Source organism: Homarus americanus, unplaced genomic scaffold, assembly GCF_018991925.1.
Source record: "Homarus americanus isolate GMGI-L3 unplaced genomic scaffold, GMGI_Hamer_2.0 scaffold23598, whole genome shotgun sequence".
NCBI lineage: Eukaryota > Metazoa > Arthropoda > Malacostraca > Decapoda > Nephropidae > Homarus > Homarus americanus.
This window is the reverse complement of record NW_024731054.1, coordinates 2,389,561-2,412,440: the sequence shown is the minus strand read 5'-3', so window position 1 is coordinate 2,412,440 and position 22,880 is coordinate 2,389,561. Positions and strand designations below refer to the sequence as shown.

Sequence of the window (22,880 nt, the reverse complement as noted above, 5' to 3'; positions counted from 1 at the left end):
TTGGCTACACACACACACATACCCTACCCTTCACCTGCCACACACACACACATCCTTAGTCCTTCTGTATACTTGGAGGTGCATATAGTCTGTTCAATATGGAAATGTCACACTCAGCCTCACCCTAGCAATATGATGTATCGTTTTCCGATTAGATAATGTGGCAATCTATAGCACTCCCATTATTTTTTTCTAAATGGCCAATGACGAGGTTATATGAGAGCAAGAGGGTGGGGCTACTTGATATTTCCATAATAAAGAGACTATAGTCTATATTGTCATAAATATTAATAATATATTGTGCTTGATTCTACATTCATAGTTTTCCTTTGTGTAGGAGTAAAGTATTTCCTCTACTATCAACTCATAGAAGAATAAGTTATTGTCTTAAATATCTCGGAGAATTATGTTCTATGCTCTGTTGACACCTGTACACTCCTACACTACTCCTTTCTCTCTGCTACAATAAATTTTCACTCTGTCTCTATCTATCTCTTTCTACAGCCTCCAGGTAGAGAGGTCAAGGGAGAAACACCTCTCACAAACTACTAATACTACTCTACTCTACACACATTAATTTCAAATTCCAAAACATAATATTTTGCTCCAAATTATTTGTTTTTAATGTGGTATATAACTCAATACAGTATTAACATCAAAGTACATACCAACCCAAATTTACATGGACCTTTTTTTATGGATTTACAGTTATAAAGAATATGGAGGATGCTTTGCTAAATGGATGAAGACTCAAGATGTTACAGGCCAAACAATATTTCAATTTTATTTTACTACAGGTTTTTTTCAGGAATGTAACCCATTAATAAATTAGGGCCAGAGTGTTTGCTGTTATGCTGTTTTCTACACAAAACTGATTCCATAAATACTGATGTGTACTAAAACTATTAAGGACAAATAAGACTTAACATATACATAAATATTATTTTATTTCATTGAAAGAGAAATGACCAATAGTAACTAGTTTTTTCCAAAGTAACATTGACAACCTTAGGCACATAGACATCATCAGTAAGTGTCATCAGCTGGTGCGTGGAAGAGGAGCTAGAGTCGAGTTTTAAGAAGCAAGAAGGTAACTTTTATCACAATGTATACAATCACATTTTCTTAACCATATTAAAAACAAACAAACAATTTTGAGACATTTCTTTTCCTCAAACATTCTTTTATTAATTTGATTATCTTTATTTATTTCACCAGCTCACACTGTGCACCAAACACAACTTGTAGAGACACCCCAACTGAACTCTTAACTTCCTCCTTCAACAAGATAAATATCTACAATCATGTCTTCTTACACTGATGACTATGTTTTGTTTTAATATGAATGACTTTGGCTGTTTTGAAATGTACTGATGTACTGATATTTTTGGCAACTTATTCTAAAGGTTTTATCATATGGTATTACTGTATATAACAAAGAAAACTGTTGTACACAAACATAATGACAGAATACTGTATATCCATTGTCTCTGACTCAGAAAAAAACATTTACACACAAAAATATCAAAAACTAAAGTTTGTGTTTTACAATAGATAAAACCAGTTATGAGATGACATTTTTTACCTTCTAGAATGAGACAACTAACACTGATGGCTTTTGTGTCCAAGATTTTATGATGTAACTTAGAAAGATGTGAGAGAAGGTACATTACATGATAGAGGAACCTTGGTACAAAATATTGGATTGTGACCTAGTCAAAGCCTTCCTTCTTCTCTCGTATGGCTTCTCGGAATCGTTCCTCCAGCAGTGAAAGTTCCGAGATCAAGTCTGTGATGGCATTCATGAAGGCATCGTGTGGGGTGTAGCTGGCATCTGACGTCTGGAATAGAAGTGAAGAAAAATCAAAACTTAAAAAAATCAACTGTCTCATACATGTAGTGTAGCTAAAACGAACTATCTGTGCATAGTTGATGGGAAACAACATGAGACCATGGATGATAAATTTTGGTATATGAGGGCTGTCACCAGTCACAAGTAAAATTTCGGAGCATATCGACCCCCCACCTGCACAGATAGTTGTTTTAGCTACTGTACACTTGATTTTAATTCTTGATATTATTCACTTTGATCTTACACATTATCTGTCTTCTTATGACCACTTACATTGTACATTCTGGATCATTTCCTGCTCATTTCACCTCATAATACTACTGCCTGGTGGGTTAGGTTAGGGTGTTTAATCATCAGGTGAAATAAGCTGGAATATCTAATCATCATGTGATCTAAATCACATATAAATTATAAATCTGCTTCACATTCACATAAATAAGTTTCTTTAACACTACACAACATCAAATCATCATCCACCATACCTGGACACGAAGCACGACTTTGTGTTCGAGGGGATGAGGATTCTTGTAGCCAGCAAACATGACATTAGGGTCCTTGAGCAGCTGCAGACGGATCATGTTACCCAGCGTGTGGTCCTCCTTGTTGACGGTGTAGATGGCAGCATTTGGCACCTAGAAAAAAACATCACCTTACACAATGATACAATTAAGAGTCTTTCTACTTTACTTAACAATAAATTGCATACTAACCATATAATGTCATTTTAGAATTCACACACTCTCTAAGTTAAAAAAAACACCATGGCTAATCATATGAAACAGCTGAGGAATTGCATCTATCGTCATATCACACTCGAGGTTAGGTTAGGTTAGCTTTCTCGAGAACCATTCACTTCTCGGTCAACGCAAGAGACATGTGACAAGATTTGTCCATATGATAAGCCTTAGACATAAATGCTATATAAAACTTGGGTAATGTCTGAGAACAGCACTACCACCAGAAGAAGAAGTTCGATTTTTTTAATTTTCCCCGGTGGTTCTTATCGTTATATTGTACAGTAAGATGTGACATTTACTAGAACCTAATAGAACCAGACCTAACCAAACAAAGAAGCTTACCTAACCTCACCTAACTTCCTACCTGGGGGCTCCAAACTCTGCCAAATTAAACAAAAAGTACTTACTTTGATATCTGGTACCAAAGAAAGCAACTTTGTTGAAGCGTCTTGGTGTAATTTTATGTTTTTTGTGAACGTGAGATTACACTCGGACCGAGCAGTCAACAACACACATGACTCGGCAGATCTTTAGTTGGAGTATTTACAGTAAATAATTAATTTATTCATGTACAAACCACACAGAGACATCATTCTGGTGTTATGTGATCAGTTTTTCACCGTGTTTCACTGTGCAATTTCCCTGACCCTTCATGCCCTGCCCACTACAAGTGATTTATGATTGTAGACAAAGAAAAACTAAAACATTAAACAAAATAATATTTAAAGTAAAGAGTTTAACGCCCGTATTATTAAACAACATCTTCCCTTGTAGAGGGTTGACGTGTTTCAACCCGAGTTTTAAATTAAATGAGTCTTACCGCCACACCACCCCGTTAAGTACTGTACTGCGGTGTCCCTCAGGACTCATTTAATTTAAAACTCGGGTTGAAACATGACGACCCTCTACAAGGGAAGATGTTGTTTAATAATACGGGCGTTAGCCTATTTTAAAATACTTAGTATATAATAAAAATAAGAAAATCTGTGAAAAATATGAACAAAATCAAACAACACATGATGGTATTGCTGTTCTCAGAAATTACCATAATTTTATTTATAGGAATATTAACTTAAGAAACCTCCACTAATTTAAGGTTAAAGAAATGAATCATTTATAACTACTACATATAAAATAACCTAACCTTACCTTACCTAACCTAACCTAACCTTACCTAAGTCTGAAATGTGCTAACAATGACAGCGGCTATTAAAGCATTTCCAACAATTCGTTCAACATTTGCAAATTAACATTAATTTTGCTTAATTTCCTCTACTAACAGATAACAATATAAAGGTTTCTTACATTTTATCCTTCATCACAACACCAAACAAAAACTAAGTAATAAAGTGGCGACCATTTACACCATTACCAAACATACTTCAGTTGATAATACATTTGATATAAAACCTCAAAAACAAGTTCATATATCTCTATAAACTACATAGATTTATATACATTCATTAACTAAAGAATAATCTCTCTATATATATACACCTTAATTAACCCATAATAGCGTCGTCTCTAGATGACTTACCTTAGTGTCAACCTCTTTAATGATCTTCTTTTCTCCATCAAAGAGAAGAAATGACTCGAATGTCGGCGGGGCGTTCATGGTAATTCACTAAAACTTGACGAGAAACTAATACAGTACACCTCCTCCTCGACCCAGGCAGCCAAGTGTTGATGCTGTGGTGAGGGGGACAGGTGAAGGAGGTGAGGCGTGCTGCTGATAGGTAGGTTGTTGGGTAGTTGGGTAGTTAGGTAGACTGATATGAAGATAGATAGATATATTGATAGGTAGGTAGATGGGCATGTGGGTAGGTAGGTATGTAGGTAGATAGATAACTAGGTAGGTATATAGATAAGTAGTTGGGTAGATACGTAAATATATAGATAGATAGATAGTTAGGTATGTCGATAGATAGATTGATTCAAACACAATACATACTTACTAAAATATAACCCTTTTAAGAATGACATATGTGGGAGGTCACTAGCTGTCACTGTGGGAACTGACCCTTGATAAACATATGGTGAAGGGCACACACGTCTCACCATGATAAATCTCATGTCTATAACGGTATACAAATATTCCTGTGAATTTAATTATATAACATTAACGTAAGATTAAAATTGTCTTCAGTTTATCCATGTAAATTTATGTAATACAGAAAAATATTTGAGTATATTGAGTGTTATTGTAGTCATTACTGGAACATAAATCTTTTAATTTGTTATATATTTCTCTTTCTTACATTCAATTATTTTTATCTTTATTTTCTCATTACCTTTTATGTATCCAAAGAGGCTAACCGGCTTATCAGTGGCGAAGAAAATGATATATAAGAAAGCAAAATAATTGCTCATATCATACAACCATAGTAAAAGGTAAGAGAGTCCCCCCATCTTAGGTTCCGTTTTCTTTTATTGCAAAATGAGAAAATGGGTATAAACAAACACGTAAATTTAAATGGCACACTTAAAGGATTTTGAATGAGATTAAATGCAGGAGTTAAATGGCTTTGAATGAGATTAAATGCAGGAGTTAAATGGCTTTGAATGAGATTAAAGATGTTACCGTACTATAACTTTAATTAAACGGGTAATAATAACAATAACAATAATAATAATATAGGTCATTGGCGAGGGAAACGTGTAGGAGAAAACTGTATTAGAATTGTTTGAAATATTGGTTACAAAAATAAACTTCTTGAGATTCGGTTGATAATAATAATAATAATAATAATAATAATAATAATAATAATATTGCAGTTAATTCAGGAGTTATATTAAAGAATTAACCTTAACTATAGAAATTTTAATAACAAAAAGTTTACGTTACAACTTTTGTAAGTCTTTGCAAAATTAATTTTCTATTACAGATTTTTAGCAAAAAAATTATAAGAATAAATGGATTTCAGGATTATTAGGAACCCTAGTACAGGTATAGTGGTTTGGTTAGGTTAGGTTAGGTTAGGTTAAGTTAGATTTGATTAGGATAAGCTAGGTTTGGTCACAATAAATTAAGTTAGATTTGGTAAGGTTAGGTTAGGTTATTGATATTGAAACAGCTTATTTAACCAGAAAAATACAAATACAGAGTCGATTTTAACAATATTGATATGGCTGAGCTAATTGAGAGCCTCTGAGCTCTTTTAGGTTAGGTTAGGAAAAGTTAAGGTTTGGTTAGGTTGTGTTAGGTTCCACTCCTATTTCACAAATGAAGTGTTTCTATTCTATTATATCCATTTTTAACAAAGAAAGACACCTCTCATGCACAGGCATATTTTATTTGTTGGACAACATACATAATTTATGTATACTGTACACCTTAATTATACTGTATTTGTAAAATAACAGTACCAAATAGAGATAAAATATTGGCCTATTCATAATGACTAAGTTTACACACATGCAAGGGAGTGTAGTTGCATCCCCTCTGGAAAATTTGAAATGTTCTTTTTCCTGCAATCCTTGTTCACAATACTGTGTGCATGTTGTTACAAGTTTTAAGTTAACTGTTTGTTCCTTAATGTTCCTGCAGCAGTTACTTGTGATAAGCCGGTACAGTACTTTTGACAATTCTTGTGTGTGTGAGATTTACCATGTCATTGGCAAGAGCAACAACTGGTGCCTGGGCCTGGCTGGCTGACTCAGGCAAGACCATTATTATGTCCACATCACAGAGGAGTCGTGTATACCTGGTGTTAGGTCATGATGAAGCCGCGACCGCTTGTCATCAAACTTACTATGCATTATTTTAGTTAGATAATTCAGCAATTTTCAGAAATACTTTGCTTATTGTAACATATAAGACAAACTGATTTTGGGTTCTTTACTTAAATATTTGATAACTAGTATGATATATGGGTCTAGCACAATACAACACATTATAAACACTGTATAATATACGTTAAGTACTTCCATAATGACACAGAAATACCAAAATCGCAACTCAGAAACCCATAGTTGGCGAATAATTAGCATTGAAACTATTAAGACAACGAATTACCCCAGTCAAATCGTGAACCAGATTCAGAATCAGAGTGCTCAGGAGTACATACTGTATTTTGTATTGTACAATACCGAGATTCTGAACAAAATCCCACAGAATGAAATTTGCGTTGAAACAGAAAGCCTAATTCCTTATGAACATTTCAACCAAAATATACTTTTCTCTCAGAATTGGAATTTAATGGATTTAACTAATTAATATTATTATTCATAGATGAAAGTTAGAGCCGAATAAATATTGTTGAAAGTCCTGAGCTCATTACTGTTGGGGATTTTTTTTTACGCCTTGTGTCATGGAAATTATTGAGTTATAACTGTGCTTCAAAAAACCTGGTACAATGAGTTCCTTGCAACACCAAGTTGTTGTAAATGTGAGAAAAAATCCAGTGGCTGCCGAACGTATGAAAAAATGGCACATGTAAATGAAGTCTCAAACAAATATATTTTTCCTGAAGTCACAGTCATGGTTTGAAATGAGGACCCAGGGTCAAAATTCCAGAAGAAACCCGCATCTGATTCCGTTGAAACAATGTCAAATTACCCCCCATCAATTTAAACCTAATTTCAAAGAACTGGGGGTATGTTCTAGGTAGATTCAATATTTCCTGAGGGTAATAAAAGCTTAGGTTCAAACTACATACTTTAGTTTAGCCCCACATGTAAGGAACATAAAACAAAGACTACTAAACCAATTTTTTATTTGTCAGTGACACATCATTTAAATCTTGTTACTTTCCCCCTCACTGTCATCTTATCTGCAGGCAGCCATGATACCGGCAACAGAATCAAACTCGATCTTTTCGGTGATGTTCTTGGTTTTGACGGTTTCCTCCTGGTTGGCGACAAATACATACTCATCCTCGGTGTCCTTCCAGCCATACTTGTTCATCCACGCCAGCATGGCGGATTCTGGGGGGAGATAGATATGGGGTGTAACAATACCTGGAAACACTTAAACAATTCTTCCTGACTGACAAAATCTCTAGTTCCATTGTTCATTCATTCACTTACTGATTCTACTTTTTATTCATGTGACTCAAAACCCAAGTGACTGTTCTTCCTCTACAATCAATTGACTCACAACAGCACCAGTTTAAACTCAACACTTCTTATAATGAATCAACCCCCCCCCCCCATTTCCTTGAATCATCTAAACTCAGTCTTCATTCATTATTTATCTACCTTTGAATATCACTTATTTAACCATCTCACTCAATTCTACTAACTACATCTTTTGCAAATTACAATGTACTGTACTGTACAACCTTTGCAATTGACTAACTCCAACCCTAGCAATGGATCACCACAACATGCCTGACTCACCATCAATGTTGCCAAGGAGCTGCGACAGAACAGTCTTCTCAATATGCTGGTAAGTGATGGTTATGACGTGACAGATGTACTTGCGTATACTGTCGTTGAAATCCTTGATATTATTCATCTGTGGAGAAATATTACAAAGTATTAAAATGCACAATGGGAGGGTAAAAGTGTTGTGTACTTTCAATACTGTTGTGTGGGTAGTACAAGTTGTGTTGCTGTACTATAAGACATACTGTGTTGCTGTACTGTAAGACATACTGTGGTGCTGTACACTATCTTGCAACACTGATGAGCCAAAACCCAAGATATTAAAGTTTACATATCAGCAATAATTTTGACATTAATCTTAGCAACAGGCAGAACTAAACCTATACTGTTAAAATATTAACAGTATTCTTCATTAAAAAATTAATCTTCATTCAATCCTACATATTTCTGACTGGCAGACGAGAGAGAAGTAAGTGGAAGGATGTCTGCTAAATATTCTGTATAAAGCCCAGAACACCATATTTGATATAGTTTGCAGCCCTTGATGGAAGAGACTGTAAACCAGACTAGAAATCCTCTTACTTACATCCATCCCACAAGTACCTGTATAAATTTTGAGAGATTATTAACAGCAAAATCAATCACTTTTCTTTTAATCTTTAACCAGCAAAAAAAAAAAAAGTGGGGGGTGGGGGGGGGGACACAAGGAATATGAAAATTCCACTGATAATGGCTGCCGTCTCTACTACACTTAACTTCCACTGATGGCCGCCTGATTGAAAAACCCATCAATTGACCAACATTACCAAATAATATTCTTAACAAGTAGACAAAAAACAAACAAAGGCACAACATACCAGATCTGCATACTGAACCTTATCCTTCCAGAAGGTGCGGAACTGACACATCTCCAGCAGGTCGTGGAGGTACATGATGCGCTTGATGTTCTTGTCCTCCATCTGAAGATTGATTACACCATTATAATGACCCTGGCTGACTATAGAGGGACACATGAACGTTAGCTTACCATAGCATATTTCACCTTAAGATTAACATTATCACCCAAGACAGCATTAGGATGGTTAATGATCGGGTGAAATGAGATGTGTGGGGGAAGGGAGAGAGGGAAATCTTCAGGTGATCCAATCATTTACTCCAGAGATGAAAAACTCAACTCTTTACCTGATCTTGCCCTAATAGACACTTGCAGAGGACAAAGTCGGTGTGAGGGAGGTTGGTGAGCGCCTTCATCAGGATCTGGCACGCTACGTTACTCTGGTATGTGCCGGGGTTGAACTGATACAGCTTGAGAAGGGCGAGATTGGCCTCCAGATCGTAGGTGTTCTCACGGGCCTGCAGCTCCACGTACCGCTCCAGGGTAGAGATGTTCTCGGGGTTGTATCTGTGAAAAGAAATAATTTTGTAATATATCTAAAATAAATGTAGTCATGTAAGTCCAACAAGAAGTCTTCCCTTATCTAACATGACAGCTAAAGCATGAACAGAGCCATACATGGGTCACCTGAGGATTAACTCACCTATTTAATTCACCTGATTATTAACCACCCTAACACCACCAGGGGCTTACATTAGCATTATTGTAGTTAATCTTAAGGTAAAACAAACTGGGGGGGGGCAATCTTCAGGTGATCCAGTTTACCCTAGTAGCTTTCGAAATAATCAGTCAATAACTTCATAGTGACATCAAAAACAGGATTCTTTGTGAGGTTAAACACTTGCTTTATCGTTATTCTCCCATTAAATGTATTCCAAGTATCTAAACACACATAATAACGATGAATAAAGAAATATCTCGGATCCCTTAAAATAAAAAAACTAAAATATTCAACTATCACTTTATCAATTACACAAATAACTTTCTACTCAACCCAAAAGCATGGTTTTATAATACTAGTTATAATTATTGATTACTGAAATATAATACACTAATTATGACAATATTAAGGACTAAAATATATTACGGTCCCTCCACACACCAGTTAGTGTCGGCTACCACCAACACCTGCTACACCTCTATCTCACCTCACAACAGATACTGGCCGCTTAAACTAACTCATAGGGTTAATATGTGTGTTAGCTTCATGTTAAGTATTGGTATAGTTGCCTCAGCACCTACCGCTCAATGCCCCGGAGCATAGAAGCCACAGTGGCCCTCATAGCCTCCGCCTGCTCTGCCATGATGACAACAATGGACGATCTTGAGGGAAATGTCTAGTAATGTGTATATATACTGTCCTGTGTATCGTAGAGGATTTAATATTCATGAAAATAAACCGATAATAATAAACTGTTTTATTTATTGTTATTGGTGTTAGAGTATAATAATTAATAAATTCACGTATACATAAATGCTATTGTTGAGACACTATAAATATACTCGGTGAGTTTATGTAACCGTATTGCTTAATAAATGTAATTTATATTTTATGTATGAATTTTTAATGTGTTATCTGTGTCAAAAATAAATATATTTGCTTATATTTTATCTTTTAATCTATATGTATGCAGCATAGAACGCGTTCATGTCTAAAAGAAAATTATGAGACTCTTCATTAATATTATATATATTATAAACATATAGCAAAATTTTATTTATTAAATTTATTTGTATATGCATATTTTGGTAGTGCAAAATCATAGAGAAAATATATTATAAATTTATTTAATGTGTGAATGTTGTTACTATGACAACCAGTGTAAACAAACATTCCAGGGTTTGTTATGGTGACCAGCCGAGGATGGATCCCTTGTTCTTAGCTCTAAGTAACTTTAAGCGTCGAAATTTTGAAAAATGTATAGAAATATGTACGGAAAAATTAAACAAAAATCCATACGATCAGGTAAGTCGCTAAAGCAAGGTAATGTAAGTTATAACAAGGTAAATACTATAGAAGGAATAGGAGCGATATACTGTATATATACCCTGTATATAAGTTTAGAACTTGTTAATTACTTTGTTCCTGTCATGTTTTGTGTTTGTCTCGGTGTATTAAGTCAAAACTAGTCAGTGCCAATATATTTTAAATGAGTTAATAAATGTGATGCTTACGGTTGTTTAAATACCCTCTCACTCGTGGGTACTCTGGAGCATACAGTGATGCCTTATAACTATTGTAAGAGTTTTATTTTGTGCATTAAGTAAAGGTCTATCCAGTTTTTATGAGTTGTGCTTTACACACCCAAGTGGTATCCCTTATATGAAAAGTCTAATATTTATAGTACTTTTTTTAGGATTTTTTATGTATACTTATATTGAATAATAATAAGTTTACCACCATCATCCAGGCTATGTGGAGTCTGAAGACGCGAGCACTAACGGAACAAGTGTGGGTGGACGACTGTGATGGTGAAGAGGAAGGTTTGGCCGATGTGTTGATGGACGACAACACCATCGCTTCTGTCGCTCGTCCCGGCACATCCCTCCGAGCTGCTCCTCCTTCATCATCTGACGGTCCCTCACAAACCTTCAGGTGTGCAGCAGATGTGTCAGAGTAGTGTAGTACAGGTGCAGATTCTGTATATACTTTGCTTTAATCCCGATACAGTAATAATGGTTCAATGTGTTGTACTTATCTGTATATCTTTTTATTTATGACCCTATAGACCTTCAACACAGTCGGGTCGGCCTCTGAGTGGTGTAGTTCGGCCAGGGTCACAGGGAGGTCGACCCGGCACAATGGATCAAGCTCTACGCACTCCTCGCACGGCTCAAACAGCTCGTCCTGTGTCAGCGACCTCTGGTGTGTTGTTATTTCCTATATGATTTGTGATCAAGCTGATTTAAAGTTACTTATTTTGAAATACATATATAATTAAGGCAAGGAATTTCTCATTGTGCAATCTGTTATTACCATGTTCTTCCCTACAGTTTATGAGATGTTTTCTTTATATAAATTTATGACACTCACAAGTAGACAAGATCCATATACAGTACAGTATTGTTTATGTTACATAACAGTTCACTGAAGTATTGTTTTACAGCTGCTTCACGTGCAGTGTAATAAAGACATCATGATAAGATATTTGAGAACAAACATTTTAAATGACACGTAGGCTGCAGAATTTATACTATGCAATACAGTATTAACATCATATTTTTTAATGAATTTCCAGGTCGTCATGTGCGTCTTGGTACAGCTTCCATGTTGTCAACGGCTGATGGACCATTTATCAATCTAGCTCGCTTGAATGTTGCAAAGTATGCAAGTCAACAAAGTATTGCAAAAGCTCTCTTTGAGTACATTTACTTTCATGAAAATAATGTAAGACAGGTAATTAGCCAATATTGTTTTAATCTTGCACACATAAAGAACCTGTAAATAATATATCACATAATGCCTAAAAAAAAAATATATATTTATTAGTAGATAAAGGTGACATTTCTGGCACCCCTTGAAATTCTATATTTGATAAAGGTTCATCGTTACACATCAAAATACAGTGCAGTTATTTTATAAAGTATAGGATACTGTGGATGTTAACAGGTAGAGAGACGACCCACCACCTGACTGGCTAGTGAATTATCCTGGGGTAAAGAGGATAAGCAAGTACAATACTGCCTTGTATTACTTAATTTTTACAGTTCATTATGAGTCCCAATAAGAGCAGGAGAGATTGTGATATTATTGAACACTTTTCAGGCACTAGACTTGGCAGCCCAAGCCACTCAGTCACAGGATTTCAAGGACTGGTGGTGGAAGGTCCAGCTGGGGCGATGCTACTACAGACTTGGCTTGTTCAGAGACGCTGAGAAACAATTTAAGGTGAAGTTTTTAATTAGAAGTTTTCTGTAAATGAGTTTTAAAATGTTTAGCTCACCAATAGTTTTACTATTGTGGTGTAATAAAAAAAGGTTCTTATTGATTTATTACTTAAGATATTTTTTAGCGAGTATTTATACCTTTTTCCCCTTACAGTCAGCTCTGAAGCAGCAGGATAATATCAACACTTATCTGTTACTTGGCCGAGTTTATATTCGTTTAGATCAGCCAATGGCAGCTCTTGAGGTATACAAAGGTGGACTTGACAAATTCCATGGAGAAGTTACTTTACTCACAGCAATATCAAGGTACAGTACATAAAACAGTATCATAACATAAGGGTACATACATCATCTCAAGGCTGAACTACAGTACTAGTATTACTCCACTAACTCCTTCACTACGGGGACGCCACTTTTAATACAGTATTTTATTTTTTTTAACACCGGACAATTTTGTTCAGCTAGGGAGGGAACCGATACACAAGGGGTTAGGATATTTTGTACAGAAGTAAATTAAAAAAAATGCTCACATGTCTAATAAACTGATTAGTGGTACAACTAGTTAATGATGAAATACTCAGTGGAAGGAACGTCTTTGTTTTACAGAATTTACGAGGGGCTTCACGACCTGACCAAGGCGGTCAAGTTCTACAAGGATGTGCTGCACTTCGATGCGACACACGTGGAAGCGATAGCCTGTATTGGCACCCACCACTTCTACACAGACCAACCAGAGGTGGCTTTACGCTTTTACAGGTAAATTGTCTTATTAATATATAATTGATAATGTAGATAAGTAGGAAGGTAGATAGATTAGATAGATAGGTACAGTACTCATATATGAATGGATTAACTTTAGTCTTTTTTTTTAAATGTTGCACCTTTTATTAAGAATACCCAGTAGTATATTAAGTTTATAACACCATTTTAATATTTGTAATGTATCAAGAATACGAACATTAGTTATGTAACGAGCATGTCTGTTACACTAATCAATTACAGTACTTACCAAAAATGTATCTAGACAGTGCAGGTATACAGTGAGGCAATTCAACAAATGATAGCCAATAAAACCATCCGACGTTTATACACAGCGGTTAAGATTACAATCACGTTTCAGACGATTACTTCAGATGGGCATCTACAACTGTGAGATTTTCAACAACCTCGGCCTGTGTTGTTTCTACGCCCAGCAGTACGACATGACGCTCACTTGTTTTGAGAGAGCGCTGAGCCTGGCCACAAACCAGAGTGTAGCTGATGTGTGGTACAACTTGGGACACATTGCTCTGGTTGGTGACAACATTACTCATTTTACTATAGCTTCATCTTTTTTATTTCTTTTATTTATTTACCATATCCTTTCCACAAGCCTTGAGTGTCTTTTGGTGCAAGAACTCTTTCTCTCTTGAAATTATATGTTGAGGGTTTAATTAGTTAATGTGCTCCAGAATTAATGCTAAAAAATAGGTGAAATTACAACTTTCTGGCTCATTATCTGTAACTAGCATGTATATGGGTTCCCCTCTGCGCTGAATAAAATCATCTGGTGTTCAAATACAATACTAAAAGTGGCATCCCTGTAGTGAAGTGGTTAAGGAGTACTGCAATGAGGTTTTGATAACTTATTAAGCAACATAATCACACCAGTTATCACCTTCCCAGGGTATTGGTGACATAAACTTGGCCTACCAGTGTTACCGCCTGGCTCTCGTTGCCGACAATGACCACGGGGAGTCATACAACAACCTGGGCGTGCTGGAGTACCGTCGGGGGAACCTGGACACGTCTCGGGCCTTCTTCATGACTGCTGCCAGCTTGTCACCCCACATGTTCCAGCCACATTATAATCATGCCAAACTCTCACACAAGGTAAGACATTTTGTTTTTCAATCTTCAAAGCTTCTTCCATTTTATGCAATGGCCAGAAATGCATGCACACACACACATATACCCCTCGATTCATTGTTATTTACTTTTACTGCTACGAGTTGTTTCGCTGCAGTACTTCCCTTCGAGGCGAGGACCCAAACAAACCATCCACCACACACTACACTTGTCACAACCATAAATGTTTTTTCACACATCTCTCACTTTGGTTACTTCTCCGTCTTCATGAACATTTCACCTGTGTCATTAAAATACTGTATTGTTACTTTTCTTAATACTGTTATACATAATAAATAAGAATACAGGCAATGAATATGGTATTTAATTTAAACTGGGATGAGGTATCGTTTGCCTGTACCCCATTTAAGGTTGGGTTACATACACGTACTGTACTTAATTTCTGGAAACAAATTTAAGTGACCACAAGAATCTTAATAATTTATCTTCGTGTCAACAAGAGCACTAAAGACTTGCCATTATTAACAACCATGGCAAAAACTGATGAATTTTTCTGACCTGCCAGAGTTCTTAGGCATCCATTAAAGAGAAGTTAGCAAGCATTATGGTGTATGTATGTGTTAAAATACTTTCTAATTTTGTATTTGATGACCTCAGTACAGTATTCTCAAGTGCTCCATTTTAATTTCAGGTTGGTGACCTACAGACCAGCTACATCATAGTCCAGAAGGCCTTGTCACTCTTCCCCGCACATGTGGACTCTAAGGAACTCCTCAAAACTTTAGAAACACATTTTCAAACTTTGTAAATTATATACCGGTAGTACCTAGTCATTGAGAGAAAATATATTGTATAAGTTCTCATATTTACACAAAGCAATATTTTACACAAATATATGATTCAGTGTGACACCTATATATACAGTGTATTGAAATAAAGATATATAGAATACAAAGGTGTTTCTTTTCCTTGTGTTATAATTACAATAGAATTATACAACCCCTGGCCAAGTGAGGTTCATTATTCGAGTATAGAGATAGTTGTAAGATCCCAGTTACCATGTTTATGTTTAATTTGGCACGACACCATCTTTTGCACCTATATAGCACATAAGTATTCACAGGGTCATAAAGCAGTAACCTGATTTGAACCCTTTATCCCTTCACCACAGAGATGCCACTTTTAGTATTTTTTTGCTATTTTACTCAGCTCAGAGGTGACCCATACAAGAGTGGGTTAAGAGGCAAGATTAGTTTTGGTGAAAAGAAAGTGCAAAATATAGATTCAATCTTGGGATATCTAAAACTATTACCAACTTATCAAACACTTTATTAGATAATATTCTGATACAAACTGGTGTGCTGAATGTCTTCTGTGTATGTAGTATTGATTTATAACATTATTCCCTTAAGAGAAATGATGCACCATCCTTTATGAAAGAAAAGTTGTCCACGCGGCTCATTTTACAACATTACTGAATATTTTCCGTACAGGAGACTTTTTGAAACAGGAGGTAGTGAAGCGAAGTTTTTAGTCTCTCTCGGCAATCGCACTAAGGTGGAAGTCTGTCTCTTGTTCCGTCAAGGTCCTAAAATAAAAATACGTCATGAATCAAAAGTGAATTGATTCTATTAATGTTTAGTCATGAACCACAGGTAAACTGATTCTAATAATATATAACACTTCGTATATCAGTGTATTGTGAGTAAACTTGGTGACGAGTTCAAATTTCCAGTGACAAAACACAACTAATATAACTACATCAGCTATGCCATAAAAACACAACTTATCCCCAAATATCCAAACTGTAGGAAGAGTTACAGTAACACCTACGCTATCTCTACCTGTAGGTGATATGTGACACCAAACACACCTTGGGATGACTCCTGTATAAACCTGTCATCCATGTGGGTCTTATTCAACCTCTACATTCTCTCCATCAATCTTCAAAATCATTCTCGTAAGTTGTGAATTTTTTACCACAGGAAATGAACTCTTTAAACCACCATATAAATAGAAGCATGAGCATTCATTTACAAATCCTCTTAGCAGAACTACAATCTACTACAGATAATTCAAAATCATATAAAAAATCTTGTGTATTTCACCAGAACTGTGAGCCTCAGTGAGAATTTTCTACACCGGAGGGAAAATGTCGGCATAATTTCAGTCGTCCACCAATAATATTCACCAATGACCAAGTGTGAGGTCTATATGCTACCTTACACACTTAGTCAGCTATAGAAACAGGTCAATGTACTAAGTAAGAGATGATGTAATAGCTTTACCCCAGGTTAGGTTAGGTTAGGTCAGGTACAGAAACAAGTCAATCAACTAAGAAGGAGATGCTGGCAGTCCTCACCTAAACTTGGGTTCCTCCTTGGACACAACTCCCACCTCAATCTCCGTGGGTTTAAAGTCTGCCGAGAGGACAGTCATGAGGCAAGTTATGGCCAGTTGGATGGTCTCATCATGGGTATAGTTTGTCTTCTTGCGATATCTGCAACATGGTGCCACAAACAACGTATTAGTTGAGAATTATCATTAAATTGCCCAGACAACGCTGCTGTCATAGCTTCAGAACAAATAATGATTTAATCCTTGAAAAACACAGTTTTTATACAATAATTTACAAGTACGGTATAATACAGTATCTACTGGGCCACCTATACAGTACTGTACACCCTTCCCCCTTAAAAAATAAATACTGTGCAATACAAATACTCTTTCTAATTTGTTGTGTACACCAAACTAGCTAAGGGCTGTTAATAATACAACCATGCCAGCTACAAACTCACTTTTTCTCCAAGAAGCTGTTTGCTTCAGTCTGCTTGACACCAGCTGAGCAAGCACGATTACCACAATAGTAACCGGCCGGATCAGTCTTGTACACACAAGGACCGAGCTCGTCATCATAACCAATCAAGATCATGCCTGAAAACACATCATTATTACATATAAATTATTTTTAAAAGATAGAAAAGACAATTTTAAATTTTTTTTCTAAAAAAAGATGAAACCTAAATCATATACTGTACATCATAAATCTGTGTTATAACTTACTACATCCTAAGGGGCGCATCTCAGCATTTTGTGTGTACACTTGGTTAATGTCAGCTATGCGTTTACACAGAACATCAATGGGCATGTCATACCCATATCGGTACTTGAAGTTGTTGGCTTCACTCTGTGCAACCATCACTTGGTACCTGCTGTCAGCTGAAAGGTTAAGTCTTATTTTAACAACACATAATTAAAATATATCTCTATGTAGCTACTTCATATTCACACCAGTCTTATTTCAATCACTTTATACATCCTTGACACTAACTATCCATCAGCAAAGAGACAAACAATGTGATCTTTTTATTGATCTCAAGATGATGAAAAACTTCCATAAAGGCCTCCATCTACCACAACTACTACACCAAGGCTGATGATGACTCACGCTGCATGCCGGTCATCACACAACCGACATTCTTGGTAAGCTTGTGCATGTGTGTCACAGTGTTGGGGTCCAGCAACTTGTCCTGAGGAAGATTTATCATCACAAACACCAACTCAAACTATCTGACTCTACCTACCAGCCTCTTGTTATGGAAGCTTTACATTGAGAGGGTTTACTACAGAACAACCTCACCATACTTAAAGTTTGTATTTCATTTCCTCTGATATCTAACTTGTTAAATTATCATATAACACCTCCACTACCTCCCAGCAGTTACATCATTATATAAAGTTTGTTTTGTCATCACTTCCATCAGTAAGAATGAATGAATGACAGCAAATAAAAGGAGATTTTGTGTTTGCTGGTTGGTTCCTTACCACTCTAGATAACAGACAAGTGAGAAAATTTCCACATAAATAATGAGAGATAAAGGTAACTTGTAAACCTAATAGATGACAACATGTGTTACTCACTGGGACTTTCTTCTGAGTGACACACACCGCTGTGTCTTCTCCTTTACACGACACTGATGTCAGACCCCCTTGATTGATGGCCTTAAAAGCATACTCTGAAATATACACAGAGCATTATTATATGAGCCATGAGTCAATACACTCCCACACATGATAACAACTGTACCAACAAGTAAATAAACAAGAACAGTCACTGTCTGCTCAACATACTCCCTAGAGCTACATTCACCAAACACGGACTATATAGTACATCTTGTATTTAACGGCCATAAAATACCATTGGTCTTGGTTTATGTTTGGTGAGTGAGGCAACTTCCCAAGGTACCAGATACTGCTGGTGCGTTATACAATTAGCCGTTAATAAAATAAACCAAACTAACCTCACCTGCACCTCAACATGACTATCAAGTAATGTTCCTTCCCAACATTTGGGGATTACAAGAAACTGTTGGTCTGCAGTGAACCAACCACAACATCCTGCCAACAGCGGAGGTAAAATATTATCTTTAGTCTCCTTTACAAAAGATGACACAAGTATCTTACATTAGGTTACACTATAGGTTAATTTGGTTATTTTATAAATGATCAACAGCATAAGGCAACAGTACCTGATGCTTCAGCAAGTTCCCAAACTTGTCGAATGTGAGCAAAGTTACTAGTGATTTACACCCATCGAATACAAGCTTACCGTATCCAAATGTACCGCCCATATACACAAAGGTACGGTAATATATTGTCGACATTAGTGTCTCTAGCAGCTGTAGGACACGTCACCATGGAAGATAAAGGCTTTCTTACCTCATGAAGAAGCCAAACAGTGTATGAGGAATACATGCATGATATATCTTTTACTATTATTGACGTCTGTTATCAACCGTGTTGGTATCTTGTTGAACTTACCAATATAGATGATTATATTACATGATTACTGTAAATTAGTTTGGTTAATTTCCTGAATGATAACTCATCTGGTCTGGATCGACCTAAGACTCAACACTAACATAACTACAATATTTACATGTACAGTGGACCAACATTAATTATTACTTGTACAGAAGCTATATTGACGTACATAATGAACCAATTTAAACTTCTATGACTCTTGCATTAAATAAACAACAATCACCGTCATATTGCCCCAGCCCGGGTGCTGTGTTGACCATCATCTGTGGCCGTTTATGAGTTACTTATCAACAAAAACCAACTGTATATAAAGCATTAATCTGTCCATCAACTCACCAACTTGGTAGAGTCTTCCTTCAGGGGAGAATATAGTAATATGACGGTCAAACCCAGCACTAGTACCCCGCGCCATCCTCGGTGTTGTCAGTGACTGTTTACTGCCGGCCCAAACCCTCGACTTGATCCTTTAATTATTATACTACATATATTATATTATTATGCCTAAATATATATCATTTATAAAACTATATTTAAAATGTATATTAACTTACTTTCTTATTTCCGTAATTTTTTCTTGTATAAAATATAATTAAAGTCAAGGATTCGTTAAACAGACCGGTCGCGGGGTCAAAATAGAAACATAGAGGTACTGGGTAATATGTTAATACAAATGTGTTGGTGTAAATGAAATTAGTTAAATTATTTATTAAAAATACCATTAAATAACAGTAAATAAATTATTCAAAGATTATCAATTAAAACCCAGTCAACTAAGAGAACTAAATAATTTGGGATAAATGGCCTCTCTGGACCTTCAGATTGGGCAGGAAGTCGCAATAGACAGACATACCCAGTGTAATTAACTAAATAGATGGATATTAAGTCAGAGAATCACTCAATGCGTACACAGACAGTGCAGACAACGGCAAACAGTTGGCCAACGTGACGAAGACGACTTGTAATGAAGTAAGTTGATTTAGCCATAGTTACCTAGACAACACCTAACACTATGTCATTATGTTAGTAGTGAACTGAGCCCATGTAAACTTGTATGTATACCGATTGATCGACAGTAGTTAATACCATCAGCTGGTCGATGTGTTAACCTCAGCTTTATCTTCGACAAAACTTTAGCTTTCGATAATGGGATCAACAGCAAGTCTGAATTGTCAAATGTTCTTAAGATTATTACTTCCAATTCTTTAATGACTGTATACGGATTTTTGGATCACCAGAAGATTCGCCTCACGTTGAATTCACCTGAAGTTTAGTCACCCTAACGCTAGCCTAACCTAACACTAACCTAAGCTAATATATATTTAGTCGAACCTATCCTAATATATTTAAAACTAACCTAAACATAATGTAGCTCAAACATTGCCTACTCTAACTTTAACGTAACTTAAACTAATCTAATGATAATACAGTAATGTCTTAAGATTCTCAAAAATCCCTAAGTCAATTTTCTCCTTAGCTTAGAGTCCCAGAAAACATCTAAGTGACTCATCTAAGTATGGAGGTCATTTATGGCTTCCTAGACTAAAGAGACTTAATATTCTTTATTTTCCATTAATGGGTTAAAGTAACGATTAATTCTCACGATATAGGATTGAAGATTAACGAAAACTTTTAGAAATATATTTTTTGTGTTGTTCAAGGTGATAATAATTACTAAAGTTAAATACAAACTTGTGAAAGATAATTGATTTTACTTTTTCGATGGTTTGGGTGAAGACAAATGAACGTTGGGTGAATTTACGTGGATAAATGTGAAAGCATGGAGGCTACAGGACTGAGGTACCATTTATAGAGGCAGGCTTTTGTCTTGCATGGTTTTATTCACACCAAACAACCTGCACTAAGACAGCCTAATATAATGTCTACTGTATTGTATATTTTGTACCCAAACAGTTGTACAGTATCTCATTTTATGTAATTAATGATGTACTAATGTAATTTATTGATATAGTATACGTGTTTAGATATAATAGTTGTTGAAGCGTAGTAATTTGTAATTCATTATAACTTCATCAAAATTAAATCTCGACTCACAAATCAAAACAATAGTTCTACACCTTCACTTGACTCCCTCACTTGACTCCGAGGCGTTAAATGAGTTTTCACTGATTCAATATACCAGCGTGTGTGTTAGGGGCTGTTTTCTCATCTTCCACCCTCAGTCTGGCTTGTTTTTTTGGCCTCTGTTTTTTTCCATTTCTCGAATCGAAGTGAAAATGGGAAATGCTGCTGATGGGTTTGTTTATATTATGATTCGTGGCGGCGGAGCGGGGTGGAGGGAATTCCACTTTATACCAATTTCTGGTTTATTTTTCAACAGGGGAGAAAACAGGACTGGTCAGCCGTGGTCTGTTCTCGTTATTTTTTAGTAAATCATTTTCTGGATCGCTGTGGGAGCTGAAAGCCGAGATAAACAGCTATGTTTACTTGGTTGTTGTGATATCAGGCGGCGTCGAGTTTGGTGTTGTAGTCATTGCCTGTTTTTGGGTCTGATATTTGTTTTCGTGGCTTAAATCAGCTCAATACCCACCTGTCTTAACTGAAGGATTAAATATTGATTGACACATACATACATACAGTACATACAGCCAGTCTTCCTGTTACGTAACATACACAGCGGTTAACAGTGGCTTAATACGTCATTATCTGGATTAACATGTTATCAGCGAGTGGGAGTAAGAGCCGCAGTGAACGCTGAATCAACATTACAACACCGGATTAATGTGTTAACACCTACTTAACATGCTAACTGGAGGTGGAGTGAGTGGTGGTGTTATATACGGGTCAGTATTACACACAGTGGGAGACTCAAGACAGAGAAACAAATATACAAACAGATGGATAAAGATCAACAAATAGGAAATGGATAAATAAAAGTGGTTCCCGAGGCACCAATAAGGCAGTGTGGATACAGTGTACAGCGGACTGGGGTTTTTGTCTGACTGCTCTTGACCGCCTCCACTTCCCCAACTGGGTGGTCTGGAAGGGGGGGGGGGTTAGAGACAAAAAGAGATGGAGAGACAGACAGGGCTAGACAAAGAGATAGAGAGAGGGAGAGAGACAAGTGATACAAACAGTCGTGTCAGAGCAGCACCTTCACATGGCCATTGTTTACCTGTACACACACACACACACACACCAGGTGAGTTGCAACACAGGGCTGGATTGTGGCCGATGTAGCCAATACACTTGCATTGCTTAAAAAATGTGACCGATGCAACGGTATCAAATACATCTGTCAGATAATTGACCTATCGGTAACGTGATCTGATTGTCAGTTTTGTCCTGCGTGGCCCACCAGCTTCTGAACATAACTGTCACTTTCTATACCTGAGTGGCAAGTTCTCTGATTTTCAACTCCCAATATCTCGGTTATGAGTAAAATGCGCCAAAAGTGTCATAGCTGAAAACCGTCTATTGTTTATCTGAACTTAGCATTAGAAAAAAACCAATATCGAATAATGTGAGTTGTGTTGCATAGGCTGAGTTG

General features: G+C 36.3%; 4 protein-coding genes across 5 annotated transcripts; 1 reads left to right on the top strand and 3 right to left on the bottom strand.

Annotated features, from left to right (window-relative positions):
• Positions 1-930: 930 nt before the first annotated feature.
• LOC121867504 (DNA-directed RNA polymerase II subunit RPB11-like) lies at positions 931-4,296 on the bottom strand. The gene is made up of 3 exons (XM_042367471.1): positions 4,127-4,296; positions 2,335-2,484; positions 931-1,841 (listed from the first exon to the last, which is right to left on the bottom strand). Exons 1-3 carry the CDS (start codon positions 4,202-4,204, stop codon positions 1,713-1,715), a joined length of 357 nt encoding a protein of 118 aa, XP_042223405.1. The 5' UTR covers positions 4,205-4,296; the 3' UTR covers positions 931-1,712.
• Positions 4,297-7,287: 2,991 nt separating this feature from the next.
• LOC121867503 (eukaryotic translation initiation factor 3 subunit K-like) lies at positions 7,288-10,136 on the bottom strand. Its single transcript, XM_042367470.1, has 5 exons — positions 10,055-10,136; positions 9,100-9,319; positions 8,775-8,876; positions 7,930-8,047; positions 7,288-7,515 (listed from the first exon to the last, which is right to left on the bottom strand). Exons 1-5 carry the CDS (start codon positions 10,114-10,116, stop codon positions 7,358-7,360), a joined length of 660 nt encoding a protein of 219 aa, XP_042223404.1. The 5' UTR covers positions 10,117-10,136; the 3' UTR covers positions 7,288-7,357.
• A 515-nt stretch (positions 10,137-10,651) lies between these two features.
• On the top strand, positions 10,652-15,484 carry LOC121867500 (tetratricopeptide repeat protein 8-like). 2 transcript variants are annotated; one of them, XM_042367468.1, is made up of 10 exons: positions 10,652-10,778; positions 11,224-11,408; positions 11,542-11,678; positions 12,052-12,200; positions 12,579-12,701; positions 12,855-13,006; positions 13,307-13,456; positions 13,821-13,992; positions 14,366-14,572; positions 15,240-15,484. In XM_042367468.1, the coding sequence occupies exons 1-10, from the start codon at positions 10,677-10,679 to the stop codon at positions 15,354-15,356; spliced, it is 1,494 nt and encodes a 497-aa protein (XP_042223402.1). In that variant the 5' UTR covers positions 10,652-10,676; the 3' UTR covers positions 15,357-15,484. The 2 variants fall into 2 exon arrangements, with proteins under 2 accessions (XP_042223402.1, XP_042223401.1); XM_042367467.1 differs by having other exon boundaries at positions 12,052-12,209.
• A 377-nt stretch (positions 15,485-15,861) lies between these two features.
• On the bottom strand, positions 15,862-19,854 carry LOC121867501 (proteasome subunit alpha type-6-like). Its single transcript, XM_042367469.1, has 7 exons — positions 19,709-19,854; positions 18,470-18,564; positions 17,997-18,078; positions 17,612-17,767; positions 17,347-17,482; positions 16,911-17,048; positions 15,862-16,136 (listed from the first exon to the last, which is right to left on the bottom strand). The coding sequence occupies exons 1-7, from the start codon at positions 19,782-19,784 to the stop codon at positions 16,079-16,081; spliced, it is 741 nt and encodes a 246-aa protein (XP_042223403.1). The 5' UTR covers positions 19,785-19,854; the 3' UTR covers positions 15,862-16,078.
• Between the last annotated feature and the right edge of the window lie 3,026 nt (positions 19,855-22,880).

Bases quoted from the DNA above. Each gene is read 5' to 3' on its own strand.
- LOC121867500 (XM_042367467.1), top strand. From the start codon at position 10,677: ATGGATCCCTTGTTCTTAGCTCTAAGTAACTTTAAGCGTCGAAATTTT. The intron at 12,210-12,578 runs GTAATTAGCCAA...AACACTTTTCAG, and splicing joins ATGAAAATAATGTAAGACAG to GCACTAGACTTGGCAGCCCA. The intron at 13,993-14,365 runs GTTGGTGACAAC...TCACCTTCCCAG, and splicing joins ACTTGGGACACATTGCTCTG to GGTATTGGTGACATAAACTT.
- LOC121867501 (XM_042367469.1), bottom strand. From the start codon at position 19,784: ATGGCGCGGGGTACTAGTGCTGGGTTTGACCGTCATATTACTATATTC. The intron at 17,049-17,346 runs GTGAGTTTGTAG...ACCATGTTGCAG, and splicing joins AACAGCTTCTTGGAGAAAAA to ATATCGCAAGAAGACAAACT. The intron at 16,137-16,910 runs GTGAGGACTGCC...TTTTTATTTTAG, and splicing joins AAGGAGGAACCCAAGTTTAG to GACCTTGACGGAACAAGAGA.
- LOC121867503 (XM_042367470.1), bottom strand. From the start codon at position 10,116: ATGGCAGAGCAGGCGGAGGCTATGAGGGCCACTGTGGCTTCTATGCTC. The intron at 9,320-10,054 runs GTAGGTGCTGAG...TTCTTTTCACAG, and splicing joins ATGCTCCGGGGCATTGAGCG to ATACAACCCCGAGAACATCT. The intron at 7,516-7,929 runs GTGAGTCAGGCA...ATCTCCCCCCAG, and splicing joins GCTCCTTGGCAACATTGATG to AATCCGCCATGCTGGCGTGG.
- LOC121867504 (XM_042367471.1), bottom strand. From the start codon at position 4,204: ATGAACGCCCCGCCGACATTCGAGTCATTTCTTCTCTTTGATGGAGAA. The intron at 2,485-4,126 runs GTAAGTCATCTA...GTTTTTTTCTAG, and splicing joins TTAAAGAGGTTGACACTAAG to GTGCCAAATGCTGCCATCTA. The intron at 1,842-2,334 runs GTATGGTGGATG...CTTCTATTCCAG, and splicing joins AAGTCGTGCTTCGTGTCCAG to ACGTCAGATGCCAGCTACAC.